This window comes from Carcharhinus amblyrhynchos, unplaced genomic scaffold (assembly GCF_965287045.1).
Source record: "Carcharhinus amblyrhynchos unplaced genomic scaffold, sCarAmb.v2.hapA scaffold_401, whole genome shotgun sequence".
NCBI lineage: Eukaryota > Metazoa > Chordata > Chondrichthyes > Carcharhiniformes > Carcharhinidae > Carcharhinus > Carcharhinus amblyrhynchos.
Window position 1 is genome coordinate 94,242 of NW_027650141.1, and position 27,913 is coordinate 122,154.

A 27,913-nucleotide genomic window follows, 5' to 3' on the forward strand; every position below is an offset into this window, starting at 1 on the left:
TTGTGGGGGCCAGTGATGTCAATGCAGGGTTGTGGGGGCCAGTGATGTCAATGCGGGGTTGTGGGGGCCAGTGATATGTGTGGGGTTTGGATTGCAGTGATCTGGATGCTGGGAGGTCTTTTCAGCGATCTCCAGCGATGTGCACATGCACAGTTCCCGCTCATCCCACTGATTTCAGGCTCTTTAGTGTGAATAGGCCCACCCCCTGAGCTTTTAATAATATTCATGATTGTGACCTTTGCATTGCACAAAGTGGGGAGATTCGGGTCTGATGTTGCACTGAAAAAACAGTTGTGATCGAGACCAGTTTTCCCACCAATTCAGCACTTTGGAAGAATCGCCCCCAGGTCTCTGGAATTTTCATCTGGGCTTCTTGGATCGTTGGTCCAATAAAATTATCACTTATATAACATCTGCCTGTATACCTGCTTCATGTTCCCCTTTACTGACTCCATAAGAATAAGAAATGGGAGGAGGCGTAGTCTATTATTTTTTCAAATTTGCTGCTCCATTTATTAACATCATGGCTGATCTTCTATTTCAAATCCACATTCTAAAGATTCACAATCCTCTGAGTGAAGATATTTCTCCTCACCTCAATCTTAAATGGCAGCTCCCTTATTCTGAGTTGTTGTCCAGTTTTCTAAATTCCGCTTCCAGGGAAAGCATTTTCTCAATGTTTACCTTATCAAGGCCTTTAAAATTTTATACATTTCAATTAAATCAACACTCACTCTTCGAGTCAACCAATCTCTCTTCATAGGACAAACCGTCATCATAACAACCAGTCTACTCAATGTTTGTTACACTCCCTCTGAGGCACATATGTCCTTACTTATGTAAGGAGACCAAAATTGCATACAAAACTCCAGGTGTAGCCTGATCAATGTCCTGTAGATTTATGCTAAGACTTCTTTACATTTATATTCTAATCCCCTTGTAACAAAAGATAGAATACCATTTATTTTGCTGTACCTGCAAGTTAGCTTTTTGTAATTTGTGTGCACGGCTGTGCAAATTCCACTAAATGCAAACATACTTTCGTGCTTTGCCACATTGTATTCCACTGCCATGTTCTCGTTCACTCATCTTACCTATCTGTATTCCTCTGCAGCCACTTTGTGTCCTAGTCACTTACTTTTTCACCTAACATAGGCAAACTTGAATAAGCTCCAGTCAGTCCCTGTGTCTCAGCCATGAATATCGACTGGAAATAGCCGAAGTGCAAATATTGATGCTTGGAATTCCCATGCTGTTATGTACAGCTGAACAACCTGAAAATGATCCCATTTGTTGCTATTTTGTTTCTGCCCATTAAGCAACCCTCAGTCTATGTTAATTCATTACCATCCTCAACCTGCACGCCTCACATCCATCCCCCCAACTCCCAATCCCATGAGTGTTAATTGTGTAACTATCTCTTATGTGGTATCTTATCCCATGCTTTTTGAAAATCCGAGTGCACCACATCCATTGGTTCCCCCTTATCAGTTTATTAGTGATATCCTCAAAAGACTCCAACAGATTTGTCAAACATGATTTTCCTTTCATAAATCCCTGTTGACTCTGTTTAATCACTGGATGATTTTGTCAGTGTCCTGTTACCACATGCCGAGTAAGTAACCAGCATTTTGCCCATCACTGATGTTATGCTGACTGCCCAGTAGTTCTCCATTTTCTCTCTTCCTCCTTTCTAAACAGCAGGGTAATGTTTACTTCCTTCAAGAGGATTTTTGCACGCCATCCCATTAAATATTCTTTGTTTACTTTCACAGATGTCATTAAATTGCACATTCCTGCTGGACCCTAGGTTTCCCCACTATTTTTAGAATGTTGCTTCTGTTTCTACCATGAGGTCACATACAAAGGGATTTTCCAGCCTCCCAGCAGTGTGTTTTTGAGCGGCATGGCTGGCTCGTCATTGGTCACTGACAGGATCTTCCAGTCCTGCCAATGTCAACAGCATTTTGTGTGGTTCACCCATCTTGATGCTGGAGAATCCGCTGCTCAGGGTCCATCCTGCTGGAAAGTCCTGCCCCAATTATTTTTTAATATCTCTGCTATTTCCTTTTTTCCCTGTTATACTTTAATCTCTCTCTGTTTTGAATAAACCCACATTTACTATCACCAGTCTCTTCCTTTTTATCTTTATTTTTGTTTTTATTTCTTGCCAATCCACTCACATTTTCATTTTTTCTCTTTCCTTACTAATGTTATAGTCCTCCTTAAAAGACCATAAGATAAAGGGGCAGAAGTAGGCCATTTAGCCCGTCAAGTCTGCATCACCATTCAATCATGGCTGATGGGTTTGAAAAACCTATTCTCCTGCTTTTTCCCCGTCACCCTTGATCTCTTTACCAATCAAGAATCTCTCTCTCTCTGTCTTAAATGCACTCAGTTTGCTGAATTCAGACAACCTATAATCTTTAGGCTTGCTATTCTTTATGACAACATTATAAACATTTCTTTTGATTTAATACTACCTCTAACTCTTTTTAGCCTTAGCTGGACCACATACTGAATAAATGATTGTTGCAACTTGTGTGTTAACTTGAAGTGCTAGCCATTGCTTGTCTGCATTCATATTGTTCATGTTCCCCTGCACCTGCCCCACATTCTCCTGCACCTGCTCCACATTTCTGTAAGATAGGACCATGCTTCTGTGAAACCTGAAAAAAGTATTGCTAGATGAATATGTACAGGCAAGACATCTACCCACTTCTAATCAGCCTTCAGTTACTAGTTGTGAAACTGCTTTTGATATGATGTTGTCCATTATTCTTCTCCCGGTTCCTTATTAACCACTCCTTTTGTTTCATCTTCTCCACATTCTCCTGTTCCAATGTATCTACTCAATGTTAACATTTACCTACCCCATTTGCTTTTCTACAGGTTGCATGCTCTTCCGTAACATTTCCCTTGGGCCTGCTCTGCATCCCTTGGTATGAGCATTGCTGTCCACCCATACCTGCTCCACATCACTTGGTACCATTTTGCTGTCCACCTGCATCTGCTTCACAAAGCTCTGTACCTGATCCAGGTTCACTTGAACCTCTCTGTCTTCACTTGTTCTTGTTCCATCTTGCTCTGTACCTGCAGCGATCTCCTCTGTACCTTCTCTATATTATTCACTACCTGTTCCGGTGAGTGTGTATATGATCAGTGTTTCCTGTACCAGCTTCCACTGTACCATGTTCCACTCTGTTTGCACCAAAGTCCTATTTACGTGTTTCATGTTCTTCACTATCTCCTCACCTGCTTCATGAATTCCCTTACCTCCTTCATGTGTTGCTATACTTTTTTCATATTCCTCCATGCCTGCTCCAAGTTTATCTACACCTAACCCACGTTCCCTTGTTCTATGTTTTTCTGTGTTTTGTGTTCCCATTTATTGCTCCAAATTCCAATGTTCCTGATCAATGCTCCTGTGTATGTGTTTCAAATTCCTCTTGATTTGATTCCCTCTACTTGTTCCGTAATGCCCAGAGCCCTGCTCTATGTTCATTGATACCTCCTCCAGGAGCAGCACTGGGCATACATTAAAATCAGGTGGCAAATGTTGAACCAACAACACAAATATACTAAACAGCAGAAGCAGCATGCTGTAGACAGAGTTAAGTAATCTCAGAATCAACTGATCAGATTAAAGTCCTACAGTCCTGCCACACCAAGTCATGAATGGCGGTGGACATTTAAATAACTCACTGGAGGAGGAGATTCCACAAGCATCCCTATTTTCAATGAAGGAGGAGCCCAGCACATCTGTGCAAAAGACAAGACTGAAACATTTGCAACAATCTTCAGCCAGAAGTGGCCAAGTGGATGATCCATCTTGGCTTCCTCCCGAGCATCACAGAAACCAGTCTTCAGCCAATTCAATTCACTACTGATATCAAGAAATGGCTGAGCATATTGGATACAGACAACTTCCCAGCTGAAGATTTGTGTTCCAGAACCATTCGCATCACTACTCAAGCTGATCCAGTACAGCTACATCACTTGAAACTACCCAACCATAATGAGGAATATTTCCTAGGCACTTCTTCTCCACACAAAGCAGGACAAATCCAGTTTGGCCAATTACTATTTATCAATCTATTCTCAATCATCAGCAAAGTGACGGAAGGTGTCATTAACAGTTCCATCAAGCAGCACATACTCAGCAAGAATGTGCTCAACGATATTCACTTTGGGTTTTGCCAGGGCCACTCGGTTCCAGCCCTCATTATAACATTGGTCCAAACATGACATCAAGCAGCCCTTGTAAAATTGGAGTCATTGGAAATCAGGGAAATTCGCCACTGGTTGGCATCATACCTAGCACAAAGGAAGATGATTGTCGTTGATATTGCCCAGTCATCTTGGCTCCTATACAGAGTTGCTGGAACTCCCCAGGATATAATTCTAGGCCAAAAAATCTTCAGCTGTTTCATCAATGATCTTCTCACCATCATAAGAAACGAGGATATTCGCTGATGGTTGTGACTGTGACTTCATGCATTTAGGGTATGCTGCTATATGGAAAGCCACTTTAACATCACAAAAGTGCTGACTACCCAAAACCTGTTCACCACTTACAAGACAAGATTGTGATGGAATACTCTCCACTTGCCTGTATGAGTGCAGTTCCAACAATACCCAAGAAGCTCGACACCATGGAGCATGAATCAGCCGAAATGATCAGCACCGTATCCAACATCTTAAATATGCATTCCCTCCACCATTAACTATCTTGCTATTGCTTCTTCAGCACCATCTTCTACATCTGCAAATTCTACTATATTTAAGAACAAAGCCAGTATTTGTATTGGGAACATCACCATCTACAAGTTCCCCTTCAAGCTACATACCATCATGATTTGGAACTATATCACCATTCTCTTACTGCTGCTGGGTATGAGTCCTGGAACTCTCTCCCAGTAGCATTGTGATTGTGCTTATATCAAATTGACTGCAGTATTTCAATTAGATGGCTAACCACCACCTTCTCCAAAGAAATCCCATGGAATAGATGTAAAAAAAGGCCTCTGGCCCTGCTCCACATTTCCATGTGGATGCTTCACATCCTCCTGTATCTGCTCCACATCTGCATCCCCCTGTATCTGCTCCACATCCACATTCCCCTGTCCCTGCTCCGCATTCCCCTGTCCCAGGTCCACATTCCCCTGTACCAGGTCCGCATTCCCCTGTCCCAGGTCCGCATTCCCCTGTCCCAGGTCCGCATTCCCGTGTACCTGCTCCCCATTCAGCCATATTAATGAGGTGGGACCATGTTTCTAAGAGAATGTTGCTAAACAAATATGTAGATTTGCAGTTCATGGAACTGGCAGAATTCAGTGATTGTTTCACTAAAAGTTTTATGTAAGTAGTTATGTAAATAGGGGAGGTCAGGATAAACAGGCAATAGGGCAGTAAAGGAACCTTTTGTTTAAGGGAGGTCCCAAGAAATGTCCTGTTCCAATGAGATTGCACCATAAGTTCCCACATTGCAGAATACAGAGATGAGAGTCATTGAGGTTTACAGCATGGAAACAGGCCCTTTGGCCCAACTTGTCCATGCCGCCCTTTTTTTTGAAACCCCTAAGCTACTCCCAATTGCCTGCATTTGGCCTATATCTCTGTATACCCATCATATCCTGTAACTTTCTAAATGCTTTTTAAAAGACAAAATTGTACCCGCCTCTACTATTACCTCTAGCAGCTTGTTCCAGACACTCACCACTCTCTGTGTGAAAAAATTGCCCCTCTGGACATTTCTGTATCTCTCCCCTCTCACCTTAAATCTATGCCCTTTAGCTTAGAGTCCTCTACCTTTGGGAAAAGATATTGACTACAGTCTATCCAGGTTCTCCTTATAACTCAATCCATCAAGTCCTGATAGCATCGTAGTAAATCTTTTCTGCACTCTTTCTAGTTTCATAATATTCTTTCGATAATAGGGTGACCAGAACTGCACACAGTATTCTAAGTGCGGCCTTACCAATGTCCTGTACAACTTCAAAAAGACGTCCCAACTCCTGTGTTCAATGTTCCGATGAAACCAAGCATGTCGAATGCCTTCTTCACCACTCTGTCCACCTGTGACTCCACTTTCAAGGAGCTATGAACGTGTACCCCCAGATCTCTTTGTCTGTAACTCTCCCCAGTGTCCTACCATTAACTGAGTAAGTCCTGCCCTGGTTCTGTCTACCAAAATGCATCACCTCGCATTTGTCTAAATTAAACTCCATCTGCCATTCATCAGCCCACTGGCCCAATTGATCAAGATCCTGTTGCAATCGGAGATAATTTTCTTCACTATTCACTATGCCACCAATCTTGGTGTCATCTGCAAACTTACTAACTGTGTCTCCTATATTCTCATCCAAATTAGTAATATAAATGACAAATAACAGTGGACCCAGCACTGATTCCTGAGGCACACCACTGGTCACAGACTTCCAGTTTGAAAACCAACCCTCTACAACCACCCTCTGGCTTCTGTCAAGCCAATTTTGTATCCATTTAGATACCTCACCCTGGATCTCAAAATTGATGAGCTCTGGGGAAAACACCAGTAATGAAAACTGGGAGATAACATCACTGTCAGCCTTGTGTCAGTGGTACCATTCTCTCCTCTAACTCAGATGATCATGAGTTTGAATCTTATAAGCAAGATTTAAGCATAAAATCCCACTGGCACCCAGTGCAATAATGAGCAAATGTTGCCATTATTAGAGCTGCATTTTTTCAGATAAGACATTAAACTGAGGCCTTATCTACCCTCTGATATTGATGCCAATGATCCTGTAGTGCTATTTGTAGAAGAGCAGGCGAGTTTTGCCATCTCTGGGACTTTGTTGTGTGCAGATTGACTGTGTTGTTTTCTTTACTAGATAATGATTGCACTTATTAGTAATTGATTGGCCGGGATTTTCCCTTCCCACCCACAATGATTTCTGGCAAGACTGGAAAACTTGGAAAGCGGGAATGGAAAACTCTGTCCATTGTCAGTAATTCACATTGGAGTGTAGTGAAGTTACAAATGGTGCTTTGAATGGAAGTAGATGAAGAGGGCTGGCTGGTAACATCCCGCAGTTTTAGGGAGGAGCCACCCTCTCACTCCTTTTGCAGGCAGTTTGGTTTAAAATGGTCCCTTTAACAGCCACTGGTTTGGCTCAGAATTCTGAAAAGTGATGCAACCTGATCTAACAGTTCTCCAGAACTGTCCATATCAAGATAAATCTCTTGAACACTGATGCAAGCAGGGGAAAGCCATAAGGCCATTAAGTCTTTATCCACTTTCTTTGATATTTTTGTCTGTCAACTTATATGAATATTGAATATGAGAAAATAGTCTGTTTAGGTAGAGCAATTGAGGCAGTAGATCATGTAATAATATTTCCAGGAATAAATCCATCCAGAGTTGGCAAGCCTATTCATGATGTCAATGTCAGATATAAACACGGCATTGAGCAGCCCTTTTTTATTGTGTTAGCTTGTCAGGCCTCAGCAGACTGGTTTCCCAATGATTAAAGATAAAAGTAAAAGTAATATTTGTCTTTCCTACCATATATTGCGCTCACAGCCCCAGTTTTGCAACCATTAAAAGCTGTCACATGATTGAACTATCTCACCGTGCTCCCTTTCTATTAATTTGGTTTTTCAATTGCTAACTTTGCAGCATTGAGTAGCCTGTGGAAAAACAACATGATTTAATGTGGTTCAGAGCTACTGCGTAGCCAACAACTTAGCCTCTATTTGCGGCCTTCATCTTGTGACTAACCTTCTTTAGTTTATTAGGGCAGCAGGTGTAATAATGTGACTGGACTTGTAATTCAGAGGCCTGGACTAACACTCTGGGGATATGAGTTCAAATCTCATCACAGCAGTGAGGAGAATTTTAATTCAATTAATAAATAAATTGGAAATAAAATGCCAAGCCCAGTAAAGATGATTATCAAATTGTTGTTAAAACTCACCTGGTTCACAAATGCTATTTAAGGAAGGAAATCTGCTGTCCTTACCAGCTCTGACTTATTTATGGATCCAGACCCACACCAATTTAAGCAGAAATCAAGCACCCAGAGGAAACCCATGCAGAAACAGAAAGAATATGCAAACTCCACAAACACTCACCCAAGGCTAGAACTGAACCTGGGTCCCTGGTGCTGTGAGGCAGCAGTGCTAACTACTGTGCCACTATGCCATCAAAAGTTAAAGAAGAATAAAACTAGAAGGACTAAACTGGGCATTAGAAATGACTAAGGCACACCCTTCCTGGTTGACCCTGCAGTCTTTTTCACCAGCATCTGGGGCCTTGTACCAACAGTAGGGGAGCTATTCCACAAGTCAGTCAAGCAACAGCTGACATAGTCATATTGACTGAATTATACCTTGCAACCAAAGTCCTAGACATCTCCATCACCATCCCTGGATATGTCCTGTCCCACTTACAGGACAGACCTTCCAGATGTGGTGGTAGAGAGGTATACAATTGTGAGGGAGTTGCCCTGGGAGTTTTCGATATTGGCACAGAACCCCTGAAGTCTCATGGCATCAGCTCAAACACAGGCAAGGGGACCTCCTGCTAATCACTGCCTATTATTCTCCCTCAGCTGCTGAATGAATACTCCTCTATGTTGAACACGATTTGGAAGATGCATTGAGCAAGGGGGCAGAAAGTGCTCTGGGTAGGGAACTTCAATGTACACATCAATAGTTGGCTTGGTAGTATTACTGCTGACTGATCTGGCCAAGTTCTCAAAGACATATCTGCCACACTGAGCCCGTAGCAGGTGGTGAGAGAACCAACAAAAGGGAAAAACCTAACTGACCTTGTCTTAATTTGTCTACCTGTCACAGATATATTTCTCCATGACAGTTGTGGTAGGAATAAACATCATACTGTCCTTTGAGGTCCCATCTTCACGCTGAGGACGCCCTCCATGTTGTATGGCACTATGAGAATGCTAAGTGGGCAGGTGAGCCACCATGAGACATTATGGGCCATCAGCAGCAGCAGAATTCTATGCATCCACAATCTGTAAGCTCACTGTCCAGCATATCCCGCACTCTACCATTACCACCAAGGCTTGGTCAAAGTGGAGTGCAAAAAAATATGCTGGGGTAGTGCAAGGTGTAACTAAAATCTGATGAAGCTACAGCACAGGTCTACGTGCATGCTAAGCAGCAGAGGCAGAATGCTTTAGACAGCTTAAGTGATCCCATGGCCAGTGAATCAGTTTTCTGCAATTGGTCATGAATAGTAGTCGACAATTAAACAACTCTCCTGAGGAAGAGGTTTCTCAAATATCCCCATTCTCAGTATCCCCACCCTGCCCTGATAGGGGAACCCAGCACATCTGTGCAAAAGGCAAGGTTGAAGCATTTGTGTCCATCTTTAGCCAAAAGTGCTGAGTGAATGATCCATCCCTTGAGATCCCCAGCATCATAGATGCCAATCTTCAGCCAACTCAATTCATTCCTAGTGACATTAAGGAACAGCTGAAGGCAATGGATACACCAAAGGCTATGAGCTTTGACAATATGCTAGCTGTAGCACTGTTGTACAGAGGAACTTGATACATTCCTAATCAAGCTGTTCCAGTCCAGACCAGCTGAAATATTTATTATCTACCCAAGAATGTGGAAAGTTGTCCAAGCAAATCTGGCCAACATTGTCCTATTAGTCAACTCTCGATCATGGGTTAAGTGATGGAAAGTATTGTTGATTGTGCCATCAACAGGTGCTTATTTACAGGATTTGCTCATCGATGCTTAGTTTGAGTTTTGCCATGGTCACTCAGCTTGAGATATTCCAGAGATGAGGTGACATCAAAGCAGCATTTGACTGTGGCTTTAAGGATCCCAACAAAATTGAAGTCAATAGGAATTGGTAGAGGGAGGGGAGGAGAAGGTGAGGGGTGGTGTAAGGTGAGGGGGCCTGGGAGATGATGGACTGTTCTGTGGAAAATATCCACTGGTTGGTGTTATACCTGGAACAAAGGAAGATGGTTGTAGTTATTGGAAGCCAATCATCTTTGCCACAGGATATCGCTGCAGGAGTTCCTCAGGTAGTGTCCTAACCTAGGACCAACCATTGAGATGGTTGGAATTTCATTCAATCTCACTGAATAAGCCCTGAAGTTATGATATGTGTCCATGGAGGAGGAGCCTGTCATCCTTTCTCAGGATGACACCATTAATCCTTCCCACCACTACCACATTGCTAGTTCCCTTGTTATCGCCTGCCAATCAGCCAGCCCGGATTGTTATCACCCATATCGAGATGGTACAGTCTGAAGTTGGGCTTTTTAGGCTCAGAGCTGCTTGAAGGTGTCCTGTAAGGCCATCTGCAGTCACTTCTAATGAACCTCCACCAGCAAATCATAGGAGTGCTAGGGCAGTTGAAGCCACCCAGGTACCAGTGGAATGCACATGGGTAATTAATCGTCATTTGCATGTAATGCCACATCCTTAGATTTATAAATTTGGTTTGGAAATTTTATTTTAATGGCTTTATTTTAGCCTTGTGGCCAAACAATGTGACAATCAGTAGCCAGGAATTTAGTACTGTTTTGGAATGGAGAATGTTTACCAGTACCATAGTTCAATGAGTTATTCAATGAGATTGAATGAGATTCCAACCATCTGCTCTTCATGTTCAGTGGCATTACCATCGCTGAATCGCCCACTATCAAAATTCTGGGAGTTACCACTGACCAGAAACTAATTAGACTAGCATATAAATGTTGTGGCTACAAGAGCAGGCCAGAGGCTGGGAATTTTGTGGAGAGTAAATCAGCTTCTGACTCTCCAAAGCTTGTCTACCATCTACAAGATGCAAGTCAGGATTGTAATGGAACACTCTCCACTCGCCTGGTTGAGTCCAATAACACTCAAGCTCAACTTATTAAGAGCCTGATTGATTGGCACCCAATGCACTATGCGAGCGAATGGGATGCTGATATTACTCTGTGTTGTGCTGACATTATATTGTGCTAGTGAACAGGATGCTGACATTGCTCAGTGCTGGTGAAGAGATGCCTGAAAGTATACATTTGCAGGTTTAGAGATAACTGAATTTACTTTTGAGTGTAAATGTAGGATACCAATCAGTCACACACTCCTAACTGTAGCCTGAACCCTTGCATCACTCAATTAATTGTATTGACCACAAGTCAAGGACCTGAGGGATTTGTGTATGATATGCTGAGTCAATACGATAGTCCCCTGATGAATAATTACATGTACAAATGATACATTTTGATATATTATTCCCATTTTCTATTCGAGACTATTAGCTGACTGCCAAACTGATAGCCTGAATTTGCTTTGATATCTGAAAGCCTGTTTTCTGGCTGACAATTTCACAATGGCTATCTCCTTGGAATTAGCAAAGCTGAAATATAATAAATTTGCAAAGAAAATCTTTAAAATTGGATTTTTATTGCTGTCCAAATGTAGAAATTTAACGTCTTTATGATCTCAGTAAATACCAGTAACTTTTTAAAAGAAATTTGATTTCCATATCATGAACTGAAAAGAATGTGCAACAGGAATCCATGGCCAGAATTTTACATGGGCGGGTTCTAAAGCCGACAACTCTCCAAGGCAGGACTTCCTTCCAAGTGCGTAAATGAAATGGCAGCAGACTTGTCGGAGCCAGCAGGGATGTGTTCCCCACTGACTGTCTGGATAACAGGTGCCAAGCTCCTGCCATCCTGAAAATTCAAGCCCATGTTTTAATGGAAAATGTTTATTGTGACAAACAGTAAAACAAAACAAGCACTCCCCACACCCCCACCCACTTCTTGCCTTCAAACAACTGCATGACCTCAAACAGACCACTGTCCACAGCAAACTACCCAGCCTTCAGGAGGACAGTGACCACAACATCACACAACTCTACCACAGCAACCTCTGCAAGACATGCCGAATCATTGATACGGATGCTATCATCTCATGTGACAACACCATCCACCAGGTATATGGTACATACTCTTGCAACTCGGCCGACATTGTCTACCTGATATGCTGCAGGAAAGGATGTCCCAAGGCATGGTACATTGGGGAGACCATGCAGACGCTACAACAATGGATGAATGAACACCGCTCGACAATCACCAGGCAAGAGAGTGTTCTCTTCCTGTTGGGGAACACTTCAGCGGTCACGGGCATTCGGCCTCTGATTTTCGGGTAAGCAATCTCCAAGACGGCCTTCATGACACACGACAACACAGAGTCGCTGAGCAGAGACTGATAGCCAAGTTCCGCACACATGAAAATGGCCTGAATCGGGATCTTGGGTTCATGTCACACTATCTGTAACCCCCATGACTTGTCTGGGCTTGTAAAATCTCACTAACTATCCTGTCTAGAGACAATACACATCTCTTTAACCTGTGCTTAACGTTTTATCCACTCATATAGTCTGTACCCTTAAGATTTGATTACCTGTAAAGACTCGCATTCCAACCATTATTTCGTAAATTGAGTTTGTGTCTTCATATGCCCTGTTTGTGAATAGAACCCCCACTCACCTGATGAAGGGGCAGCGCTCCAAAAGCTAGTGGCTTTTACTACCAAATAAATCTGTTGGACTTCAACCTGGTGTTGTGAGACTTTTCACTGGGGAATCTAGAACCAGGGGACACAGTATCAGGATATGGGATAGACAGTTTAGGACTGAGATGAGGAAAGATTTATTCACTTAAAGGGTAGTGAATCAGTGGAATTCTCTACCATGGAAAGTTGCAGAAGCCAAGTCACTGAGTGTATTCAAGAAAGAGATAGATAAATTTTTAGATTCTAGCGGCATTGAGAAAGCAGGAGAGTAAGCAGGAATGTGGCATTGAGGTAGAGGATCAGCTATGACGGAGCGGCTCGACTGGCCAAAAAGCCTATTTCTGCTCCAAGTTTTTATATTTCTATGTGCATGGATATGTTTGCTCAAAGCAAGCTGGTTTAACAAAACTTGAAAAAGGACTAAGTCGGAACACGTTGGAAAATCTTTGATATGCAAAGTGGTCAGGTTACAATTGAAGTTCCCTATAATGGTGTGAAAACACCATCAGTATTAAATCTCCATCATAATCTGATATACTCATGGCCTCATTCTGAGAAACAGGGTATTAATAACCACAATCAAACACTAAACACCTCAGCTAAATAATTCACCTGCTTTACAACACACATTCTCCTTTGGAAGGCTCAACCCTTTTCAATAACTAATGGAGCTGATGCAGCACAACAGACAACATGAACAGACATCCCTCGATGGACCATTCAAGCAGATAATCACTTTTTAACTGCACAATTTACTTGGAAAGCTTACAATTTCTGTCTGACAGGGCTCTCAGACAAAAACAAGCTGAAAACCTGATCAGAGTCGGCAGCATCTAGTGGAAGATTTCAGCAATTACATTGTCACACAGAGGTGAAGACCTAGTAGTTTGGCTGCTCAAAACCACTTTCTCAGGTAATTGGTGGCCTTGTAAGCCTCCAGTATCGTGGGCAGGAAGCAGTGTTCATTATAGGTTAACTGTGTGCTGGCTGCATTTTGATAAATATCAAAAGATTGATGTTGTGTCCATACCTGAAAAGAGGCATTAACTTCACTGAATATACAAATAAATTGGGAGGTTGGTGGGGCTAGACCTATTTGAGGCCCCTCATTCAAAGTCTGATTTACCCTGAGGCACTCAAGGAAGCAGATCCACATGTGACAAGTAGCCCATGAGGGGGATAAAACCAGCAGGGATGATTTTCAAATATACTCACCTGAACATGGAGCCACAGGGGCAAAGAAAGGCTTCAGATCTTGATTCCACATTCAAAGACCAAGGGGTCATTGTTGAACACTGCTTGCCGCAATCTCAATTCCCATCCTTGACTGATTATTTTATTGTGGCTGCTATATCCCTTCCTGATTCCCTCCCTCTTCACAGTCATCATACATTCTTTATTTATTCCACCATTGGTGTCCCTGTCCTAGTCTTAAACTCTGGAATTCTCTTTCAAATCCCTGCCTTTCTTTCCTCTAAGATACTGTTTAAAACCTACGTCCTTTGCCAGGCTTTTAGTCAGCTTTCCTGATTTCTACTTTTGACGTTCAATGTCGAATTTCAGTTGATAACTCTCTTATGAAGGACCTCAAGACATTATGTTATGCTAAAGCTGTAAGTTGTTTTGTAGTTCATCACATTAACAACACAACCTCTGAAACACTAAAGAAAACCTACATGAGAGAGACAGGTTTCTAATCAAGTGGACATCCAAGAACCAATTGTTCCAACGTTCACTGCCAGTGAGGAACCTTGTCCACTGCCAGCGAGGAACCTTGTCCACTGCCAGCATTGGCAAACCACTGACATACTCTCCACCACGGGGTATGTCGAATCACTTTAATGGAGTGGGAAGTGTTCATTACACATTGGCATTAGGTAAAGGTTGCCTAGCAATAGGACAAGCTGAGAAAATGATTCCTCGGAAAGTGTTCTCTCTTCATCATTAAACATGCTCATGGTGGGACCCCCTTGTAAGTGTACCCATGCCTTCCTTTCCATTGATGTCCAATCCACTGAATGTGATTTATGCAGTGTATCTGATGGGATCCGAATCCAATGGATGTCTACAAATTGAGGTCCAGATATGAGACCACGAGCAACAGGTGAATTCTCTGTTGCATAGTGGTGCTGATCAAGCCTTGAGGTGAAAATGCAGCAGAACAGGATTCCATCCCAATTCCTAACCCCTATGTTGCTTCCATACCAGTACAGAACACCAAACGACTACCTCTTATAACTCTGATTCAACACATGACTATTCTCTGTGCTTTTGTCTCCCTGTCTTCTTGGACAGACAAGGATTAGAGATTTTCTAACATAATGGGTGTGAGGGGCCCTTTGATTACATTGACATGCTACTGAATTACTTATTATCTACAGTGTATGAAGAATTGACGTCAGGCCATGCAGGACTACAGAGAAAGCATATCAAATAGTTGGACAAGAAATTAGGAAGTAAATCTTTTCAGAGTTGGTGTCCCCTGGAGCAGCTTACACAAGGTAACTAAGAAGCTTAAAAAGGCAACTTAATAGCTCTTGAATTAGTCATAGGTTTTTATCTTCTAGCTTTCTGATCTCTGAAAGTAGATCCATAGCAAGCAATTGGCTCCATGGTGTGTTGGTCATACCATATCTAGAATGGGTGAGCTCAATAAGCCTCCTCGTCCTTCCTTTTGTATGTTTATGTGTACATTGACATAAAAACTCAGAGTTACCTTGGTTTCTAAATGTCCTACCTTCTCCCCATGGAAAATGCCTCACTGTCCAACCCAAGCTCTATGATAGCAGCTCAAAGATTGCAAATTTGGTATGAAGAAAATGGGTGCAAATCCACTTACATTGTACAATTGGTACTGGAAATGAAGAAGGAGGAAAAGGACAGGAAGAAGAAACAGGTGACAAATAATGTTAAAGAGAAACTCAGTGAAATTAACTTAATTTAAATTTTTTAATAAACTGCAAAGTGATGTATAATGGCGAGGTCAGCAGACTATTAAATGTGTGACTCTGGGAAGAACAAAACATACAAACTCAAAACCCAGACCAAATAAGAAATGAAGCTGAATTGACCTTTTGCTCAACGAGAGGATGGAGATGGAGAACAAACTCAAAAGCAAATGCTGGTTCATTGGATTATATGGATTGATATAGAGAGAGATAATCAAATGTAGAGTACCTGTTCTGATGGATTTATTTATTAGTCACAAGTAAGCTTACATTAACACTGTAATTAAGTTACTATGAAAATCCCCTCGGAAGATTATTGTTCTGAAATGTTAATGCTCTTTCTCTCTCCACAGACGCTGCCAGACCTGCTGAGTATTTACAGCATTTTCTGTTTCTGTTCCAGATTTCTAACACCTGCAGTATTGTACCTTCTTCAACCACATCAGTATAACGACGATTGCTGAGTTCTGGGGATCTGGGACTATGATTTGGTTAGAAGGCATTGGGTTAAGAATTGATAATTTAGGTTGTGGCATTGGATGCTGATACTGCCTTCTGCCAAAGTCATCTTTGGGAGTAACGTTGTCCAATTCTTCTTCAGTCAGCTCTGAAGATTAGACAGAGATCATAAGAGAATGGGTTGTATAACGACCAATAGAAAAGAGATCAATTGAGACAGAGTCTACGACAGATTAGGGAGGAGATGGTGAACTGTGAAAGAAGGTTGAATTGAGTTGAGTTCATGATGAAGCAAATTGTACACGCTTAGTTGAAATGGAGTTAGAATAGAATGGATCATAGGTGGAATCTGGTGGATGAAATCGGCAGATTGCACGTGGCTACAGGAAGAAATTAAATAGGAAAGAGCAATAGATGAAGTTTTAGGCATGGCCTGTGGGAGAATATTAAATGGACTTGAGTCCAGAATAGAGGGTTTTCTACAAAGTCTGGAGAATGAGTGAGCTTGAGGTGCTAAATGTTCTTATTCCATGGTACATGAACTTGGAAAAAGTTGGTTACCACTGACTTTAATAACTCTGCATTTCTTGTTTCCTTTTGCTTCCTGGGATGGATTACAAGCAGCAGAGACCAGCAAAACAGTCGCTGAGTACTTCAGTTTGCCGGGAGTCACATTGGAAGTGTCTGATCCTCTCTCTTCTGATGTATGGATGTCTGGGGGCTATAGCATGGTGCCAATTAACCCGAGTCACCAAACTCAGCTTCGACAGCTCTCTGAAGGGCAAGTCAATGATTTACCATGATAGTCCCTGCTCCAATGGATACGTTTACATTCCGCTGGCCTTCCTGGCGATGCTCTATATGGTCTACCTGGTTGAATGCTGGCACTGCCACGCTCGGAGTGAGCTCCAGTACAAAGCAGACATCGATAGTGTCTACGAGCGCATAGGCCGCATGCAGCAGGCCACGCCCTGCATCTGGTGGAAGGCCATCAGTTACCACTTTGTGCGGCGCACGCGCCAGGTGACCCGCTACCGCAACGGTGATGCCTACACCACCACGCAGGTGTACCACGAGCGGGTCAACACACATGTGGCCGAGGCAGAGTTTGAGTATGCCCGATGTGGTGTACGTGATGTGTCAAAGGAGCTGCTGGGTCTGGAGCACTACCCAGCCACCAGGCTGCGTTTTACCAAGTGTTTCAGCTTTGCCAACACAGAGTCGGAGAACTGCTACCTGAACCAACGAGCACACTTTTTCAGCGAGATCGAGGGACTGGATGACTATATGGAGGCTCGTGAGGGGATGCAGCTCAAGAACGTGGACTTCAAGGATTACATGATGGTCTATGTAAATCCTGATCGCCTCCCATGGTATATTTCGCACTACACCTTCTGGGTGGCAGGCTTGCTCATGCTATCTTGGCCTCTCAGGGTCTTAGTGGAGTATCGGACTGCCTACGTCCACTATCATGTGGAGAAGCTGTTTGGGCTAGAGTATGTGGGGGTGACCCCAACTGAGGAGACCGGCCAGTGCTCTCCTGTGGCCCGAGTCGGCACTGTGGACAGCACTGAGCTCGAGTGGCACATTCGCACCAACCGGCAGCTCATCCCTAGCTATTCAGAGGCTGTACTGATGGACCTGGCCTCTTTGTCAATCTGCAATGGCTACTCGGCTTGCGGCATTGTCCGCACGGACTGCGACGGGAGGTCCAGCAGCTCCTCCATCTTCTCCCGCAATGTGTGCCGCAGCCACTCGCGCTTCTCCCTCGACACCAGTCGTTTCTCGCTCTGCCGTGTGCACGGCTCCCGCCGGACCGGCCTGTGGCACAGCCGCAGCAGCAACATCAATGAGCGCTGCCGTGATGACCAGTGCCGCTCCTACTCCAGCCAGCTGGCGGTCAGCGAGAACCCGCCAAACTACCACGATGCCCGCTTTTTCCCGGTGCTGATTGTTCACCGGCCCTGTCAGGGTCGCGAGGGGGAGGGGCGCAGGTATTATATCCGAAGAAATTCCTGCCTCGAAACATCTTTGTGACCTCTTATATTCAGTTCTGACCTACGTTGAATCCTGTCCTCCCATGTCTCAAATTTATAATCCTCGTCCTATTGTTCAAATCCTTCCACAGCCTTGCCTCCCCTCTATCTCTCTAAATTCGTCTTCTAATTCCTACAAGCCTCCATGTTCTCTGCGCTCCAACAATTTTGGTCACTTGTGAACTTCCTTCCTTCCGCCATTCCACCATTAGCTGCCCAGTCCCTAAGTTCAAGAATTCCCTCCCTGAACCTTCCCAACTGTCTCTCTCTTGTCCTTTGAACCCCTCCTTAGAACCTACCTCTTTAGCTAAAGTCTGTCCCACTACAGCTTTTTGTGGCTCAGTGTCAAATTTTGTCTGATTACATTCCTGGGCAGATTTTCCTAGATCAAAGCCGTTACAGAAACACAACTTGTTGTTGATGCCTCCAGGACCAGCGAGGTTGGGCCAACCTCCAGGGTTTGTGATCTTCTCCAGATGGCAATGACTGTCAATTACACTCCCTATCTGCAGCCTGTACCACAGGCTGAAACCTCAAGAAGTGGTGACAGCCAGTGAGGTTTTTTCTGAGTTGCCTTTAAAAGTGGTTACCAGTTAGCTCATAAAAGATTCTAACACTTTTATTTTCCCCATTTCAATCGTTTTGAGCAATAGATGACTGTGGGAAAAGGAGGGGAAGAAGGAGATGGCATGGAAAACTCTTTCCCAAACCTGCAATGTGTGTGTACACTTCTGAATTTGGAGGAGGAGCAAGTCTTGTACAAATGGGCGTGGACAATAAGCATAACCTGAACGAGCCAAATTAGCAACACACATTGAAATTAAACACAAGGCCTGATATTGGTCTGGATTCAACCTTTAGAACGGAATGTATATCCCACTGAACAACTTAATAGCCCCAGGTACTATCGGAAGTGTCTAATATATGGGGAGAAGCTACTGGCATCTTGCAGTTGTCTCTTGTCACACAGTTTAGAGCAGCTGGTTGGAGACCAATTGGGAGCAGCCACTTTGTACAGAGTTCCTTCCTTTGACCATCGGCAGATGTTGAGGGGAGGATGGGGTTTGGATTGGGGGAGGGGGCGATGGTCATTGTCATGCTGTTGTAAAAATCCTCTGTCCATCATTGTACTGCCTGTATTAAAGTATACTGATTTCACACATGCAATTCCACCGCAGCTGAATGGAGACACTGCTGATAAAGCCAAGAGGTGACACTCTCCAGGAAGACCCTGCATAAGATGTTCGCCGCCTGGGCTACCTCCAATCAGCAGTTCAGCATAGGGAAGGGCACGACAGGAAAGAATTCCAAGGCCCATCTCAAACACCAGGTGGCTGTAAATCCTATCCAGATCTCTGTTTAGATCTTTCCACACCATCTCTCTCTCTGTGTAAAGTAATTAAATCTATATTGCCTGTGCCCCAACCATCTTCTATTCCTGAGTCTATGTCTCATTGTCCTGAAGTTTATGGTAATCTCAAAACATGTGGAATTTATGGAGTTCAATTTGTAATTCTTCAATACTTGAGTAAAATCTGTATAAGAATTGGATATAAATTTGAAAATAAACATTTGCAGGGCTTAGGGTTAGAGCAAGGGAAGTGGGACCAATTAAAGAGCTTTATTTAAAGAGCTAGCACAGACAATGATGGACTGAATAGCCTCATTCTGTATTGTAAGATTCTATAACTTTATATTTTACAGGCAAAGAATAGTACAAATCAGAAACATTCTCCCCTTGGAGCTAATAGGGCTAATTAAATTGAAAATGTCCAAACTGAGCTTGCTAAACTTTCCATTAGACAAGATTATTAAGAGTAGGGGACTACGGTGAGTAAGTAGAGTCAAGGTACAGCTAAATGGAGATAAAATACTGCTAAAAGGAATTAAGATATAGATCATCAGTGATCAAATTGAATAGTGAAGCTGGCTTGAGGGGCTGAATGGTCATTTCCTGTTCCTATGCTTTTGACTGAACAATTCAAAGCTGGAGTAAGAGGTGATGGAGAGGCACCAGGAAGTGATTGATGCTGACCTTACAAGACTGGGTAAGTACATAGAGTACATTCCCCTTTTAACTAGACCATTCAAACAATTGTTTATTTAGAGAGACCAACCACATCCTTAACATCAGGTGAGGTTCCCATTCCTGAGTGCTGTCTCACTGAGACGTTCTGGTTATTGACCCTCTAGGGTTGCCCTGAAGTCTCCAGGAATTACAGGTTAACCTCCTGAACACTGCTGTGACCCAACCTAGCAGTAAAATCATTGGGGTACTGAAATAAATTATACTTTTACGACTAATAAAGTGACCAAAGGAATTGAATAAAACTCGTTAGGCTGCAAATTGCTTCCAATAGAGCTGCTTTTAGTGGCTTAGGGAGTGTGTGGGGGGAGGGGGTAGCGCAGAAGAGTAGGTGACCTGACTGCACAAGGTTGATAGTTGGATAGCAGTGGCTGTGCAGAGGGTTGGAATAGATGTTGCAAGAGGCAGCTCTGCAAAATGCCCATAACAAAGTTGTACCTGAATCCTCCATGATCCTTGCTTGTAATAAGAAGCTATCTGGCAGGCCAGCTAATGTATCCAGCGCCTCACTGTGCATTCCAGTCAGGTCCCGCTTGCTATCCTATCAAGGCCCTCCTCATAGCCCACTGCAGCAGAGTAACTTTGCAATCTTGGCCTCTAGTGAGCTTTACCCCTGACCTGGCTGCAGCCCACTTTTGCTTGCCGACACATGCTGATCCCAGTGACATAGTACCATTCACGATAAGCGCTGGCGTCCAAGCTGATGGCTGTGAGTGTCAGATTGGGTGATGGGGCTTCTTTATCAATGCTATGCCTGTTATTCCCTTTTCTCCTCTTGGGGTTTCCATGGCTGGACAAAAGGCAGTCCTTGAGCATCTGAAAGCAGGAACTCAGAAGCGGAAGGTTAGTGTGAGGGAAGGGGGTTGGAGTGGGAAGCAAGTGATTTCATGATCGTACCATCAACAGCTTTCTCATCATGGTAGATAGCAGGATGAGGAGCTGCTGAGGATTGTGAAGGACATAAGACAAGAACATATAGTTATCCTCAAAGTTCTCAGAGATGTTAGATGGCACTGGCTCTGTAGCAGCCAGCCCCATGATGCTGAAATACCTACACTTTGTAGGTATTTGAGTCCTCCGCTGGTTCTGTTCTGCACCCTTCTTTCTTACTTTGCAAGAAAGAGAAAAGAAAATGTCAGTGATTGTGCTGTGTTTGGCTAATGTGCTGGCCATGGATAACTAGCTGGAAGTAGCAAGAGATGGGTGTGAGACTAGCAGCATTAGTAGGCATGCAAAGGTGAGGTGAAGCAGCTGGATGTTAGGCATGGGCCCAGAGTACAGGGATTGCCGATAGATGAGTGCAAGTGTTTGGTGCATTGAGTAGTGTGAGGGGCAGGTGCTGTGATGAATAGGAAATGTCACGTGAAAATGCATTCACTGACTTTGAACAGCGGGGTGAGGTCATGAGAATTCTTGCGGTACTGCTGCCAGTTCGTCAGGCCCAGACTCCAGAAATTGGTCATCTTGATCACCTGCTCCCACTCCCTTCTGCAGGTGGCCTTGAAGGTTTTCTGCTGCCCACATGCACCACCAGGATCATATTTGTCACTCTCGCTGCCTCCATCTCCCCTCCTATTCACTTCCGAATGATTTACATTGCACAATATTTTTTGTGCAACTTCCCTTTGAGCTTCAGTCTGCCTTTCAGAAGGACAGTCTGTTTGTATCTCGGGATTAAGTAAACAATGCTGCTGGGGCCTCCCACTGTGCACAGAGGCAGCTTGGCAGTGCAGTCAGAGATGGAGCCTTTCATGCAATACCACAATCATGCAGATGAAGTGGCTGCATGAAAATTACACGATGCCCACTTTGTTCTGGATGAATTTGGAAGTTGTGAACCATGACTACCTGTGCACAAAAATCAATGCAACACAAATTTTAGCTCATAACTTTTTTAAATGTCCCTTTGATTTTTTTTCTCCAGAGTCCGTTTACAGTGGTGATCAGATTATGGGGACTCCAGAACAATCCTGCAGTATTGGCAACCCGGGCTGGAGTGGAGTGAACTGAAGGGAACAAATTTAAAATTGATTAGAAATTCATTGGTGGCTACAATTCTGTGCTTCCTGGCCACACTGTAATCCATAATGCATGTTGTCATTGCTGCAGGACTGTCCTGCAATTTCTAGGAGCTAAAATAAATCGAGTGGGGAGAAAAGTCAGAGGGGTATTTTTTAAACCAAAGGGCTTGTTTGCTTTCCAGTTGGTGAGGGAAGGTGGAACTCTGCAGATGGGCATTTCAGGTAACCATTTTTTTTAAGCTCTATCCAATTAAAATCCAATTCGAAGTCTCAACCAGTGAGATGTTACAGATCCAAGCTGATAAGACAGGCAAGTCTCTTCCTGTCTTGGACTTGATCTACATGACCCAAGTTGATAGGAACAGGCATTGCAGCTCCTCCAAGGCTTGATCTCATTAGTCAAAAGACCATTTAAAAAAATTGCTTCAAATGAAGTTCTATCAAGTGCACGACAGCTAAACTTCACTTGATTTTAGCCAAAAGGCCGAGAAACATTTCAGGTAGCCAGTGGCGAGAGTGAGGCTGGGGTGGATGGAGGTCACGTGAATACACCTCCTAGCACTGGTGACCCAACAAAGCACCTTTACTTTTAGGTGGGGATTTAACAATGAGTTGGTTCATGTCGTCCTTCCTGTGAGCACATAACCATTGAAGACAGAATGGCCGTTAGATTGTAATCAAAATAAACAGGACATTTGTTTTCGGTGACTTTGAATACAAAGCTGAAAGTTTCCACTGGATGCTTAAGGATAGTTATCAGGTCCTATTGACATGAGGGATAAATTACAGGTTCCAGTGCTAGCTAGGCCACAGTTAGAGAATTTTGGCTAAAATTACTGCATAGGTTTGAGAGGCTGATAATTGCACTAGGATCACACTGTGTTCCTTTCTGCTTGGGTGCTTAGGGAGGTGAGATTGACACAATGGCTGGCTCTGGGCCTCCTGCACCTGGGGTGCTGTTGCAAACTGCATATTATTAAGGATAGCTTTGGATGGAGAAAGTCCTTCTGCCCATTCAGTGGTATCCTTTTCAAACATCGATCTGTCTCCAGATGTTAACTATTATTGAGTTGGTACACCTTGGGTCAGAAGGTTAAGGGGTGAAGTTTCAATGTGGAAGGTTGAGCATGTAATTTCAGCTGGGCCTTCAGTGTCCTGCTGAGAGAGTGCTGCATTGTCAGAGGTGCTGGCTTTTGCATTAACTGCTCAATACATCCATTCTGGTTTGTCACTAAGGCCAAAACAGGAACTGGGGATGACCAATGGAATACACTCCTTGGTATGGTTTGGAAATACTGTCCCTAGACTGGACAGAAAGCAGTGCACAATTGGCACCATTAATCATTTTGCTCTGTACCTGACCTTTGAGCTCTGAGAAAGACAGACAAATGTGCATTTGCCTAGCACCTTTCGCAACCTTAAACAGCAATGTGATAATAATCAGATAACCTTTTTAAATAGTGTCGTTGAGGGATCAGCATTGGTCAGGACACGAGTGTAAATTTCCCAGCTCCTTTTCAAAATAGTGTTAGGGAATATTTTACATTGAACAAGGGCAGACAGGGCCTTAGTTTAAGATGACATTTGCAGGACAGAAATAAAACAGAAAATGTTGTAAAAGCTCAGCAGGTCTGTTAGCATCTGTGGAGAAAGAAGCAGAATTAACATTTACAAGTCCATATTCAGAGTTATATTGGATTTGAAACATTAATTCTCTTTTCACTTCATAGATGCTGCCAGATCTGCTGAGTTTTTCCAGCACGTTCTGGGGCAGCACAGTGGTTAGCGATGCTGCCTCACAGCACCAGGGACTGGGGCTCAATTCCCACTTCAGGTTACTGTCTGTGTGGAGTTTGTACATTTTTCCCGTGTCTGCATGGATTTCTTCCGGGTGCTCTGGTTTCCTCCCACAGTCCAAAGGTATGCATATTAATTGATTGGCCATGCTAAATTGCCCCTTAGTGTCAGGCGGAGGAGATAGTAGGGTAAATACATGGTGTTGTGGGGATAGGTGCTGGGTGGGTTGTGGTCGGTGCAGACTTGATGGGCCAAATGGCCTCCTTCTGCACTGTAGGATTCTATGTTGTGTTTTTATTTCAGTTTCCGGCAATATTTTGCTTTTATCTTGAAGAAAATGCCTGCATAGTTTCCACCTTACCTTGGTGTGGCATTGGGACTGTCAGCCTCGATTGTGTGTTCAAGCCTCAGAGGTGAAATTTGAACCCTCCCCCGCCAAACCCAGCCAGGTGAATCAAAGGCAAGACTGTTACCCACAGAATCATTCTGAATATAGTAGGAGATTTCCTTGAGCTGGCTTCTTAATAAGCTGCAGATTAGACGCCGATCTCTGCTGCAATTGCTTTTAGCCTGTTGGTGGCTAAATACCAACTGCTCGGCACAACATTGAGGGCCGAAGGGCCTGTACTGTGCTGTAGTGTTCTATGTTCAATGATAAAGACTGGGAAAGGCAGAGATTACTGTGCCTGTTGTGTTTTAAATAGCTAGGGGTGAAGGAGGCCAGGAATTACCTAGAAATTACAACACAGAATTGGGGCATTCATTCCAGTCAGTTATAGCTGGGCTGATGGCACTGGTACTGCAATTGGCTCATTGCCCAGAGAGAGATTGTAAGTGGAACAGGATACTTGACTTCGGTCCAGTGACCCGACCTTTGTCAGAAATGCACCTGTGGGAAGATCAGATCAGGACAGGATAGGATGGCCATGATGCCTCCTGTAGTGGAATAGTTAGCCACTAGTCTAGGCTCAGAATAGACACATAGCCCCTGTGGCATCACATTCCAGCAAGGGTCAAGAGTTTCCAGGAGGGAATAAAAGGAGTGTCATGAGAAATCAAATCTAGACTTCCGTGAACTTACTCAACTGGTGGAATAAACAGAAGACGCTTGGGATTCCTCAAGTGGCATTTGCAATACCTGAAGGTGTTGAAGAGTGAGCTGTACAAGTCCCTCTGCTGTGGGCTAATTTCTGACTTTGGATCTTTTGCTGTATCTAAATGTCATCTCATTTATAAGGCCCTAATATGTTCTAACTGCGAACTTGGTGGAATATTGCACTGGGACTAACTATGCAAATATTACAAAAAAAACCCCGCTACACTGGCTCCTTTGTAAGTCGAGGCTGTTAGAGGTGGGAGTGTGGAAGCACCCAGCCCAACTCTGGAACATCTGAATGTATTTGTGTGTTGTCTCTGCCCAGCAGTGTGGACCAGTAGGTCTCTATGTCTGTCCATGACCCAGTGGGTTCATCGTCTTCCTGCTAATTAAGCACCCCTCCCACCCTCCTGAACCCTTGGCGTACGACTGTCACTTTCTTATTCTGATACTTTTTTTTCAATAAAGAAAGTTTGAAATTAAAGTTTGTGTCGCCTCCTGTTGTTGGAGTCATAGGGGTTATCCTTGTGTCAGAGGTCTGGGTGTTGCCGAGTCTCAAGGAATTGGGGGGAAAGCTTGACTGGAAGTCCAGAATCATCAGATCAAATAAGGAAGAGCCCGTAGGGAGATGGGATGACGAAGATTGGCATGACTGGCGACCAATGGGGAGAGTTGATGACAGGAGCTCATGTGACGAAACCTCCAGCGCTGGCAAGCACTGAATTCCCACAATGGGTCTAGACAATAGGGTGAGAGATGGATAGGGTTATAGTCGACATTGGAAGCACATTCAAAAATGAAAATGTAGGTTTATACTACGTCGGGGTGGACTGTCAAAGAGGAAAGGGAATGATCAGATATTAGTGGAGGTGTTTGGAATGCCATAGGATTTCAACAAGATAGATTAAGACTCTTTCCTATGGTACTAGGAATTAAATGGAGGGAAGGGCATAATCTTCAGTGGAATTTTCAAATGCTGGTGTGGCTGCTGCTCCCATGCCATGGTGAAGATTGATTGCTGAGAAATGCTGCTGAAGATAAGTGAAATGCCAGAAAGCCAGAGTGGCTTCCAAAAAGGTGGCAGTCACCTGTCAAGCAATGAATGCACCCCAAGAGAAGAAGCGCTTCGAACAATGGTCTTTCAATGGCCATGACTGAAGCTCTTCAGTGCAACTTATCAAAGCTTCCCAGCCTGTCCTCACTTCAATGACCCTGGCTGTGAAATCTAGGATTGAAGGTTAAAACAGTTTATTGTTAGCTTTTTAATTACCTGAATTACTTAACTGATAAATTTGAGGGGGATTCCCACTCAGCTTCAATACTGGTTCAGTGAAACCTGGAAGAGGGCAGAAAGACATTGGGAGCCCAACCCATCATTACTTTCGGGAGACTTAACTGCCTTCCTTTGTCTATAAAATGTGTTCCCTATAATGTAGATTCTCCACAGATGCTGCCAAACTTGCAAAATTTTTCCAACATTTTCTGTTTTGATTTAAGATATTCAGCATCTGTAACATTGTGCTTTTCTGGTGTAGAGTTTTTGTTGCATAGGGCTACTGGGGTCTGGAGTTCAGATACAGGTCAACTATAGCAGAAATAAAGGGCTGAGTGGCCCCCGTTCTCTAATATTATCAGAGGAGCAGCCCCTTGTAGCCTGTTTCTGACCAGAACAGCTTTGTTGAGCAGACACATCTTGTAAAATTGCAGAGATGCATTAATAACCTTCTGTTAGGCTGCGACACCCATTGCCTCCATTGACAATCCCATTCTCATCCAGAAAATAATTGCAAAAACAGCTTGAGATGGAGAATTAGAAATGTGCCTGACAACAGGTGGGTTTGAACATAAGAATATAAGAAATAGGAGCAAGAATAGACTATTCAGCTGAAGGAACCTGCTTTGCCATTGATGGCTGATGTGATTGTGGCCTTAACACTACTTTCCTGCCCACCCTCCAAGAAACTTTCTCTTGTTTGTAATCAAAAATCTGTCTAACTCAACCTTGAATATATTCTCTGCTGCTCACAGGGGGAAAGAATTCCAAAGAACACCAACCTGAGAGAAGAAATTCATTCTCATCTCCATCTTGAATGATGGACCCCTTATTTTGAAACTGTGCCTTCGATTCTAAATCTCCCCTACAGTGGCACAGCTGTTCCATTCAACTGTGGTTCTGGAGAGATTACAGAGGTGAGGCACAAAACATTAAACATTAAACTTAGCCTATTGCACCAATACCTGCCCTGGCAATGGTCAAAGTAGGGCTGCCAATTTAGTCCAGAGGTTCAGCTGGTTTATACATATATCATACTATATAGAAACATACTTCGACAGTAGAAGGAGTAGGCCTTTCGGCGCTTTGTACCTAATGACCATGGTCGATCATCAAATTCGATGCCCTGATCCCATCACAAACACAAAGGGTCACAAGTTCAAGGTAAGGGGGGCAAGGTTCAATACAGATATGCAGGGGACTTTTTTTTATATACAGAGGGTGGTGGGGGCCTAGAATTAACTACCAAGCAAGGTGGTTGAGGCAGACACACTAGGTCATTTAAGGCTTATCTAGATAGCCACATAAACAGATTGGGAATAGAGGGATACAAACGGATGGTCTAGTTAGGAACACATGATCGGCAGAGGCTTGGAGGGCCCTTTATCCCCAAGAACTATATCTAATTCCTTCTTGAAATCGTTCACTGTTTTGGCCTCAACTATTTTCTGTGATAGTGAATTCCACAGATTCACCACTCTCTGGGTCAAGGAATTTTTCCTAACTTAATCCAAAAAGGTTTACCTCTTCAAACACTGACTCCTATTTCTAGACTCAATACTATTGCAAACATTCTTTCTGAATCTATCCTGTTAAATCCAGTTAGAGGTTTATAAGTTTCTATGAAATCCCCTTTCCCTCTTCTATA

General features: G+C 43.5%; 1 protein-coding gene across 1 annotated transcript in view; it reads left to right on the top strand.

Annotated features, from left to right (window-relative positions):
• LOC145339318 (transmembrane protein 151B-like) overlaps nucleotides 1-17,993 on the top strand; it is a 34,218-nt gene extending 16,225 nt beyond the window's left edge. Inside the window, exon 2 of the mRNA XM_080183744.1 lies at nucleotides 16,581-17,993. Within this exon, the coding sequence (XP_080039870.1) occupies nucleotides 16,581-17,993 (1,413 nt within the window). The remainder of the gene's footprint in view (nucleotides 1-16,580) is intronic.
• The last annotated feature ends 9,920 nt before the right edge of the window (nucleotides 17,994-27,913 follow it).